The sequence below is a fragment of the Haliotis asinina genome, chromosome 10 (genome assembly GCF_037392515.1).
Source record: "Haliotis asinina isolate JCU_RB_2024 chromosome 10, JCU_Hal_asi_v2, whole genome shotgun sequence".
Lineage (NCBI taxonomy): Eukaryota > Metazoa > Mollusca > Gastropoda > Lepetellida > Haliotidae > Haliotis > Haliotis asinina.
Window position 1 is genome coordinate 17,420,244 of NC_090289.1, and position 11,557 is coordinate 17,431,800.

An 11,557-nucleotide genomic window follows, 5' to 3' on the forward strand; every position below is an offset into this window, starting at 1 on the left:
TGAATTATACATACATCTGATAATATCTAAAAGCTTCCCACCCAACCCAACCTTATGAAGAGAATCTGTAAGTATATCATCTTTAATAGTACCGAAAGCTTTTGAAAAATCAACAAAATGACGATCAAATCTACCCTGTTTCGGGTTGAAATCGGCTGAAATCGCCAGTCTATGAACCCTCTCGACTCCTGTAGAAATTCATTGGCAATTCCATCTGGACCAGGGGCTTTACTTCTATTACTTAAAGAATAGTTATCACTTTTTCGGAACGAGAATCAGTGTTGCTTGTACAAGTTCTAGATTGTATAGGTGAATGTAAATGCTGCGACGAGTTTTGAGCAGTAGTAATGAATAACAGATTTTCAGTGTATTTGAGATACATATATCCGGCATACTAGAAGTACTAGAGTACTTACGAAGTGCGAGTACTAGACGTTGATACTGAGGTGTATATACACAAAAAGAAGTAATTCGTTTTAATGTCAAGGCCAATAGAAGAAACAAAATAGTTACGACCTGCGGATGGGTAATTTCAAACTCCAAGACTCGTCCTCAGGAATAGGACAAACTCAACTTGGTGTGTGTTCGCTACTAGATGTCTGTACTGTTACATTCACATAAATGAACTTACTTCAGAAATGGCTAATAATGGGAAAATATGGTGTTCAACTCTTCCCTCATGTTACAGATATATTGTTAATATTATTTGCTGGTGATGTGATTTTATTCTCCGATGTAATATCTGGTCCTAAAAGACAAGTTAACATTTTAGAACATTATGCAGATACGTGCAGACTAACAGTAAATTTGGAGAAAGCTTTTAGACAGGGTGGGCGCCAGTCGAAGCGCAAAAAAATGGTTTTATAAAGGAAAAAAGGAAGTAATGGTATAACACATAACAATAAATGTGTAGAAAATTTGAAATTATTCAGAGATATTTGACATGCGAATTCAACCAATTCTTTATATGGTGCCGAAGTTTGGGGTTACAATAATTTCTATAAAGTTGAAACTGTCCATCTCACTGCATGTAAAAAGTTTTCAAACGTCGGTCCGATATCCACTGTACATAAATGTACAGTGTCGATTTGTAAAATATTGGTTAAAACTTGTACCTATCGGTCATTATCGAATATCCAGCAGAAAATGGGTACCCGATAGGATAAGTCATGTGAGTATATCCTTCTAGCGCGCAACAGGCAGCTTGGGTTATCTGGGGTAATAATATGCCTGCTTCGACTGTTAGCGCTATGAACATTGAACTCGTGAATATATGCACATATTATTATCATTATTATCAAAGAAGCTTTAAGACTACTACATGCTACTTTATCATGATAACTGTACATGTACAACTTATCTTGCCAATGTTCACAATCTTCTCTTTTCACATGGTGTTTTCGTATGTTTGGTTATCTCAAGGTGTTGTTAACGTTTTCCTTGAAATGTTGAGTGTTGCATTTAATATATTTACAGTCATGGACTGGTATTGCACAAGAATGTCATCGATATAGTGTATATAGACAATATAAACCAGAAATGTACATCTATCTGTTAACAAGTAGAAAACAACGAAATATAATGAATGATAAGACAGTTAATGAAATGAAAGTGGAGTGATGTGATGTATTACACAATTTAGGTAGATATGCTTGTCACAAATCTTAAGAGAACGACATGTATGAAACGTGAAATCTGTAACATCAGTAAAAATTGTACGTTTATATGTACACATTGTATGTAATTGATGCCCGATGTAAACGTACTATGTACATATGGAACAATGGCCATGCAAATAAACAACTTGACTTGCTAAAAGTCAAGATGGTCATACATACGAGTATTTATGGTTCTCATATCCTATATCTCATATTCATATTCATTTGCACGTAAACTGGATTCTAGCGCTACGCATCCATAAACACACTCTGCTGTTGGAGACACAAGTGTTCAATACACTCACAGTAGAGTTACACACAGCGTCAGCTGGTCATGCGAACCAGCATGTCCGAAGCGCTGTTGAACCTGTAGTCATTTTAAGACTGTTAATCTACTCCCGATAAGCGGAATATTTTCACGCAGATGGAAATACATGGGCAAGACAAGCTGCATGATTGTCATGTGTAACAGAATACTTGAATCATTCCCCTGAACTACAACAGGGTTCGCGAACAAACGTGGGCAACAAAGAATAAATACATATTATCGCCACTGAACTGCAGTGCTACATGCATGATGACATTACATGTGACATAACCACTCACACAATTAAAACACTATCTCGCGTCATTATTACAACATTCGACTGTGAAAGTTCTGTCCCAACAGCCACTCGCAACCGCACCTGGGACAAAAGAGACAGTCGTTTTCAAAGTCCCCTATGCCATGCCTTTATCTTGATTCTACATGTTGCTGTTCTTTTATTCCAACTAAACCTGTTACACAAAATCTGCCGACAACCACAAAGCCACGAATCCAGTGTGGCAGAACTTCCAGGTGTCGTGTTTGCTGCATGATGCCATATATTGCCTTTAAATATTCTTAGTATTTCTTTATTTCGTTAACGTTAATATACAACATTTACGCTTTCTGTTAATGAATTACTCAACTCATCCTCGTTGGATACCACTGTTCATTACAACCTGAAGACTTCGGGTAAGCACTTCCCATACCTTCAACCATTGACGTAAGTGTTAGTACACCATGTTCTCCGTTTTAATTCGATGTTTAAAGTTTCCTGTGAACATTTCGGTCATTTTCACTCGATCACATCTTCACATCTACCCACGACTGCAAAAACAATTACCAAATTACTCAGTCAATACACAACAGATGTTAATATGTCTCTTTAAACCTTCTTGTTCATGAAATAACATGAACATGTTCCATTTAACTTCTTTACATTTGTGTAAATTTAACTATTGTAAATGACAGAACAGAACAGTGTAAATGTTATTGATAGAAAATGTACTATTTTATCATATAATCTCTGAAAACAAACTGTTCAGATAGTGACTAGGTTCAGCAACTAATTTTAAACAGGCCAGTGATTGATCTGTTATTGATTTGAAGAGCTGCATATACCGCCATGTGTGGCCTCCCATAGCACCCAATATGTTGATTGGTGCATACAATGTAATCCTTTCTTCACGAAGATACTATACAGAGTTCCAGCATTGTTGTGAACAATAACATACGTCATACTGACAGTAAAATATGATCGATAGCTCTCAAGTATAAACTTCCCACTTGGACACGTGTTACATGTTTAAGCCTAATCCCAAAACACATGCATTGCGTAGCGTCCAGAGAAGGTATGTATTAGAAATGCATTTGGATTTATGTAACTTAATTATAGAATAAGGTTTATCATAGGTTTGTCTTTGCGATTTCATCAGAGGTCCTATAACTCTAAAATGTGTGTTTTAAGATGGTTGTTGCAATTCGGTATTACAGTGCCTGTGTCAAAAGTAGAACTATGCTTATTACAGTGGTTGACAAGACACTCTTGTTGATAAACACTCAAAGTGTGTCTGGACGTGCACCACACAATGTTTGGGTAATCAAAGATAGAACTTGTATTTTCGACTGAAGGTAATGAAGATATGTAAACACTCGTCACTTCACCATTAATAATCTCCGTGTTTCATATATATCCTAATTAATAAGCTCCGTGTTTGTGTGTGTGTATCTCTCTCTCTCTCTCTCTCTCTCTATATATATATATATATATATACATACATATATATTATATATATATTATATCTTTCAAAAAAGACGGAAATGTTTCACGAGAATGTTGATTTAGTGTATTCGTGAAACAATGCCGATGCAATATTTCATACGCCAGTAAAATGTTCGTTGAATGGTGTAGAGCGCAACCAGTTTGTAACTTTTGTAGCTATACGCAGTAAACCGTTAAAGAAATGAAATTAGAATCATGGAAATGAAATTTGAAGTAGAATACGCGTGCATGATGTGACAGCTATGAGCAGTGACAACGACTATGAAATGTCAAATATCAGTCAACGTTTTGTGGGACGTTTGTTCAGAGCGGGGAAATGTCAATCGCGAAAGAATGTCCTTGAATCTGGCGAGTTCCAGTCTGAGTTTTAAGGTTCACCAGAGCAAACCTCGTGTACATGTTCATGTCTGCAGTGTACATGCCCGAATTTGAACCGAAGTCACCACACATACCGACGATCGCTACATGTGGATCCGTCATGTGCGTAATCCACATTCTATATGAGTCGCTTGGGGCATTGGTGGGGGCATTGGGCCTAAAAGTCAGGAATCGTCTGCGTGAAATAGGAATTCAACAGAGAAGTTAGGTAAGGAAGGATGGCAATGTATGGATGAGAAGTTAGGTGTTTGTATTGAAACGTCAGATCCAAGACAACCAGTCCGGTTGACAGACACCATACAAGCATGGGTTCTGGGAAACTAGTATTGGTTAAGTGATGAATCACAACTTCTTCTCCAACATCACGTGCATGAAAGAGAGCGACGACGACAGGTAGAGTGAGTGAGTTTAGTCTTACACCGCTGCAGCAGTCTTCCAGCAATATCATGGCTGGGGTCGCCGAAAAGGGGTTTCGGACATGTGGGAAATCGAACCCGGGTCTTCAACGAGACGAGCGAACGCCTTAATCACTAAGCTACTCAACCGCCCTAGCTCAGACGAAGAAGAATGATTGTGCAGGGAGCCATACACGGAGATCTGACTTGGTCGCGTTTCAGCTGGCAGGAAATCGGTATATCGACCAAATTCCTCAACGTCACCTTCTTCCATCTGTCTACCGACTGCTGTTGTTGATTTCCTTTGTGAAGGTTTCACCATGACTTTCCAGATTTTCAGATTTAGACCCGATAGAGCGTTTGTGACATATGTACAGACACGTTAACATTCCACAAACACTTTCAGAACTGGCAAATGCTTAGCAGGAAGAATGGACAGAACAAAATCCATAGATTTATTGAGTCAACAGTGGGTATGCCAACCTAGTAACAGTCCATCGGAATGAAATAAGTAATTGAACAGGGCAGTCCCTCAGACGTGTATAAGCAGACGTGTATCTTTTGTTGAAAATTGTTGTTCCATTTCGTCAATTTGTTTCCTGACATTAGTTTACTTTCGTACTTTGATCACAAAACAATTTTTTTGCTACTGATTTAGTGTACATATATTTGCACGTACCTGTTTTCGCGTCTCTTTTCATACTCATTCTACTAATGATGCTGCTTATCAGTGTAATATTTAATTACATAATATTTAATATTTAGGTTAAACACAAATTATCACTATGTGTCTTTGTAACGGTTGACTCTCAACCTCTCAGTTTACATGCATATGAATCTCTGAAACTACACTTACCATTTCAAGGCTGAGGCGATAGAACGAGTGACAAGATAACACATACAAAAGAAAGGTAAAAGAAAACTTCCGTGTGATATAAATGTTCCTAATTTCTATCCTTGACCAGCAAGACCAGTTGGTAGAACAATTGAAAATCAGAAAAACAGATAGAAATTACCGACAGTCTCGAAAATTGGTTACGCCTTTGAAATCTGATTTCAATTTAACCTCATCATTTCCAGATGTCTGATATTTCAAATTCATAGTGACAGCATGTAAAATAGTCGGAATGCGAATATCTATATTTCAGTATATATGTTGCTTTTTTGTACAGATTAATTAAGATGCAGATTAATTAAACACTTCTGTATACACTGAACCTATTTTTATATTATTATATCAATGTAAGTTTATTTGGAAAGGTTTGTGGTGCAAACACTGATACGCCGTATGTGTTGTATGTAGCAATGGCTGGAAGCAGCAGGAGATGTATATCAGTGGTCCGGCACTGTCCGACGTCAGTAGTCCTCCTGCTGATGGCCGTAGCTGTCCTTCTGGCGACTTACGTGATAGATCGTGAGTTGTTTTCGTACAGACAAACACACATCCTTGAAGGGTGACTGTTCAGGTCCGCCTGGTTTAAAGTGAACAAGTGCCGGGTCATATAACTACGACCATGTGTCGAATATTTCATGGAGATAGTGAGGCATATGACATATATTTATGCTAATTCAGCCATGGCATACCCATGTAAATGTTCCTATACATCGAACGTAGTCTCACTTCCATTCTTCCATCGATGAATGCCTCTATAATGTACAATGTATCAGGTGCATAATAAGGCAATAACGATATAGTCATAGAAAAAAGCATCCAAGAAAAACGAGCTGTATTTTCTGTTAAAGAGTTTACCTCTTTATATATCACAGTAATATTGTGGTATTGCAGTTTTAGATGTAACCACATTAACGTCACAATCTGTGCCAATTCCCAGACAATTGCTCTTCAATAAATTCTACATACTGACTAAGCTTACTGTCCTTTACATATGCACTCACTATAATATATCAGATTTGCTGATGTGTTAAACGTCTTGTTGAAGATCACTACAGTCACAACGTCTTGGACCACGTGGCTTTGACAGAGTTTCAGGGAACTACGACTTCAGGAATTCAGACACTGCCTTCCAGTGATCAGTTTGCGGATTATCCAGTTCATAGCATGCCACATAAGGTGAGACAATTTACACAAAAATATATTGAAACACTCCATAATAGTGTGTGTGTGTTTACAAAGTCAAGAGAATATAAATCCATAAATATGAAAACGCTGTCCACAATCACAAGACATTGCTGCTATGAATGGTATTCTTTGTGTACTTCTAATTTGTCAAAAGCATGTACGAGGTCTTTCAGTCCTAGTTCAGGTCCTGTTAAGAGTCGTAGTCTATGAGCCATGCAGATGGTTGCCTCGATATTTTTAAATTAGTTGGGTAAACGAGTGAGATTAATTGACCATTTCCCCATTACGAGGAATTACTTAAATGTTAATAACTTTCAACCTGTCCGAATCCAACCTATTTGATTTTCTGTTTCCGGAAATTCCTTCCGGATTGTGGTTAATCTTCATCCAGTGACTTGTTGGAAAGTGGTGTGTTGATGACAGAAACATCTAAAACAGATACATATTTTGACCGTTATTGTTTAGCGTTAAAATTGATATTCATCTTCTTTCTTCCTCAGTGTCAATTTTCAGCATAAAAAAACAATTGTCAGAGTTTGGTGGCTGTATTTTGCCATATCTTCAGTATAAGGTACACTCAGGTTTTGTTACAGGACATTTTATCCATATTGTCATGAGGTTTGACGCTCTCATTTATCAGTGAATGTATATAGCACTAGTACTTTGACTATACTATCTATATTTGTATGTTCCAGTCGGACTTAGGTAAACTGTACCTGAGAAGGCGAAAACACATTAAATATGTGTGTGCAGAACTAAGAGATGAAGGGGGAAAGAAATCAGAGAATCAACTTTGGCATTTCAAACCGCTGAACATACTCTACTGTCCCCTGGAGAATTACGACACTGTTACATGGAGGAAGACGTTTGAAATCTGGATGCGAAGTCAGTCCAGTACGAGGTCAAGCTACAACCTGGACTGGAGGCAATTTAAACGCTCCAAGGACAGGGCACTAATGGGAGAAGGAAAGCAAACAGGAACGTTTATGGACATGTTCAACTCATCCCTGAAAGTATTATACACGCGCGATCCTTACTGGCAGTTATTTGAATACTATGTGAATAATTTTGTTGTGCCAAGTAACGAGTCATTACAACTTGGCAAACAGATTATATTGAAGCACAAAGAATCTCGGACAAAAGACGATCTGACGTGTGGCCAAAATGTTTCTTTTGTAGAATTCACACAGTTCGTTACTTCGTCGAAGCAAAATCCTTCCTTTGCTGGAACAGTAAACCACTGTGATGTGTGCGGAATAGATTTTGACGTTATTGGAAAAGAAGATACTTTCGAACAGGATACTATGTATGTGTACAACAAAATAAAATCCCCTGATATGGCTTCTGATTTCGAGGATTTCCAGCTGGAATACGACTTCAGCATCATTGAAGGTTACGTTGAAACAGCCTTCACTCGGAAGAATAACATCACCTGTATCAGCACCTACTCAATGTACTTGAGACTGTGGCGCCAGCTCCAGATCTGGGGCTACATCAGTAACAATATAACATTCCCATACACCAAGGAAGAAAGTCTTTCTTTGGAGTACACCCAGTTACTGGACGCCACCTTGACGGCATATCAAAAATCAGTTCCCATATCAAGGTCAAATAGATTTGATGCTATTGCACAGGCGTACCACGTCGTAAGTTTTTCCGAGTTAAATGTTCTAAGGGCACTTTATACGGATGATTTCTATCTTTTCGATTACAATGATCGACCTGGGCTCATCCATTTCAAGCAAGCGCCCCAGTCAGAGTTTTCTTACTTTGATGTCATTGTAAAACAGAAGTAGCTGTAAACAGAAGTAACGTGTCATGAGATTTTCTCTGAAGACGAATTATTTACTTCAAAACCTTATTGTTTTCATTAATACTCAATGTCATTACGCTGTTTAAGCGCCTGTACTTGTACCAGACACGTGCATACGTACACACACATACATGAAGAAAATGTCATGCAACCGTTGGTGTTGGTTTTTAATCATAGATTATATCAGATCGAGCTTTATTCCTTAGTCATCAAAATCGTTCAAAATATCGAAATTCCCACACCCTACTCTTATTAGACAACATTATAGTGTTGATAACTGATTATTGTAAAGAAACAGTGTAATATATATTGTAACATTTCTTGGCAATAAATATGACCGCCATATGACAGCAGATATAACTTGAACATGCCTAGGAAACCTTCAAATGAGGAACCCGCCATCCACATCCATGCTGAACTACCATGGACTATCATACAAATTGAACTTGATAAGCATACACAATGACAAACGCATATGGATGATCAATCAACAGTTCTGCAATGGAAATGTACAACGTTGAAAGAATCAATTATACACGTTCAGTGTGATCGTGTTAAGCACACGCATTCAATGATAAACATGCATGGGAAATCATTCAAATGGGAAATGTAAACTCCATGTGATAACGTTGGACATCACCTTACATCCCTACCATGAACTTGCTAGAGACATTTAATGATGAACACACACTGGCAACCACTCAGTAGTGACCTTGTAATGCTCATCTGGACTGACTTGCACGAAGCGATCTTAACGCTACAATGATTGTAACTCCCATTCTTCAACATAGGCGTAAGATAGTCTTAGCGCTAAGATTGCTTTGTGCAAGTGGGCCCTGGTCATTAACATGCATGGGCAACAACAACGAACGTGCCATGCACAGTGCACATACTACACACACGGAGAACCCCTCAAACTAAAATGTAGCAGATATATTCACATTTGCGCATACATACACGAGGAATCGTTCCAGGTTAAATGGTTTTCTACAGAAAGGTTATTGAAATATATAAGAACATGTTCCAGAAAGAGACACTGAAACATTTTGCAAGGGGTATCACTGCCCATGGAAGGGATCTCAAAGGGGAATAACCTAATGTCTTAATACACATACAGTCCTTAGATATAATGAATATTGACGTGTTCACGCGAGCAGGTTTGACATTTGAATATGATAGCGTGCCTAGATTCTATCTCCGTTTCATTTACGATAACGAGCCGTGGAACGACATCAATGTGTCTCAGGGACAACCTTATCACAGGCTGTGTCAGCAGATGATCCCCAAAAAAGTGCAAGTGAGCACACGAGTGGGAACTCTTAATCAGATTATTAATCACAAAGCAAGTGCCAGTTCGCAAGTAAGAACACGTGGCACAACAGGTAGACCTGATGTTCACTGTTATTCGTTCAACCATTCAATCACGCTTTAACCCTTTAAATTGGCCTAATCCACAGCAGAGGTTATTCCAAATGCAGCGTTAAAATTACTCAATGTAGTTTGAAGATTTCCCTCTCTTCAAGGTATGCAGTTTATTACTGTTCATAATATTGTTCATTTATGTATTACACCATGAACTGAATGTCCGGAGTTCTTAATCTTGTCTCCTTGAGAGTTAAATTGTAAAATAATGATTGCATTTTTATTCCTGTTCAGACGCAGGTAGTTTTCTGGAATGAGTAATCACGGAAACATTTTGACAGAGTCACAACGGAGTGTATCACTGTAAGACAAAATATCCATACAATCACGAAAAGAGATATTCTTGATGGGGTACGTACAGGCTATAACCAACCAGTTCGCGATTAAACTGCACTTACGAGTCGCATTACTGCATTACGACAATGAAGAAAGAACTTCCAGTGAAGGTGAAAAATAGCAATAAAAGTTAATATTAACACTTACTCATTTTTGTCACAACGCTTGCGCGGGTGTTAAATGAACAGAAGTTTCCATATTAAACACATGGCAATTTGTCTCCCAACATGTTCTCTGAATTTCTTTGTTTTGACTTAAAGTAGAATCTAAGGATAGGTGTTTTGTCTTCATCAGTTTACAACAGAATATAATGTTGTGCCTTTTTCGTTATTCAGCACCCGTGTGGGATTTAGTTTCTGCTGTGTCCCGTGTCTTGCATGGTCGCAGACCAGAGGTAATACGGCACACTTTATCGCACAATTATCACGTGCGTCAGTATCAACATCAGTGGTGAGGCTCGTGTACAGTCGACCACGTTGTCATTTTGAGCCAGTATTCATTAAAAACATTTGCCTCAGGTGAAATGGAGGAGGAGAAGACGTATCTTTCTCTGTTAGATATTCTTGATGATACACTGATATCTTCGTCGACTACGTTATCGCTTGTACCAACTGTGAAGATGACAATATGATTAGGAAGATTGCACGCAAGCCCTAAAGATGTCCAGGTAAATAATATATGCAGTCAAATATGTTAATAATAATGGACAACATTTATCCGGAACATTTTTCCGTACTACAATAGCGGTAGGGACCGTTCATGCTATACGGCTAGTGGGGTGGTGGTGGGTTTTATACAGAAGCATAACACTGTGAAGTGTAAGCGACCACCGTGCAGGACCTCACCCAACCAGCCACTAAACACTGCTACATTTATGTTAACAGAATTGCCGGAAATGCTAAACTGATTTGTTTTAAATGCTTTTCTTTTACCACTTGCCTACCTATGCTGGGGTTTGGGGTATTTTAATTGATAAGGAATGCTATCGACGACATTTGAAGGTACAAATGTAAAGTCGCTATCAGCAACTTAAAAATCATTTTGGTCTATGCTATGCATAAATCCAGTTAATTTAAGCGTAGCGAAACATTCGTTCAAGTATTTTGGGCAGTATTTATTGGACTTGTAACGCAAAGATACAAAATAAAGTTGAACATAACGTTTAATGTTTCTGCCAATCTGTAGTTGATAACATACATTTTCTAACTGTATTTCTTTCTTTTCTAGATTGGTTTGCTGATGAAGAGATGATAGCCCGTGGAGAGAAAAGCATTCAACAAAATACAGAGTATGAGATGGGCATCCAGACTTTTTGAAGAGTGAAGAGAGGCACGAAAGAAGGAGATAATTAGTGGAGCTTTCAAGGAACAGACTAAGCGTGACTGGTG

The 11,557-nt window shown here is 38.2% G+C and overlaps 1 protein-coding gene across 1 annotated transcript; it reads left to right on the forward strand.

Moving 5' to 3' along the window:
- The first annotated feature begins 5,823 nt into the window (after positions 1–5,823).
- On the forward strand, positions 5,824–8,394 carry LOC137298565 (uncharacterized). Its single transcript, XM_067830865.1, has 3 exons — positions 5,824–5,932; positions 6,459–6,589; positions 7,294–8,394. Exons 1-3 carry the CDS (start codon positions 5,824–5,826, stop codon positions 8,392–8,394), a joined length of 1,341 nt encoding a protein of 446 aa, XP_067686966.1.
- The last annotated feature ends 3,163 nt before the right edge of the window (positions 8,395–11,557 follow it).

Excerpts from the sequence above, each read along its gene's own strand:
- LOC137298565 (XM_067830865.1), top strand. The coding sequence starts at position 5,824 with ATGGCTGGAAGCAGCAGGAGATGTATATCAGTGGTCCGGCACTGTCCG. Across the intron at positions 5,933-6,458 it reads GGCGACTTACGTGATAGATC|ATCACTACAGTCACAACGTC; the intron begins GTGAGTTGTTTT and ends GTCTTGTTGAAG. Across the intron at positions 6,590-7,293 it reads TTCATAGCATGCCACATAAG|TCGGACTTAGGTAAACTGTA; the intron begins GTGAGACAATTT and ends TGTATGTTCCAG.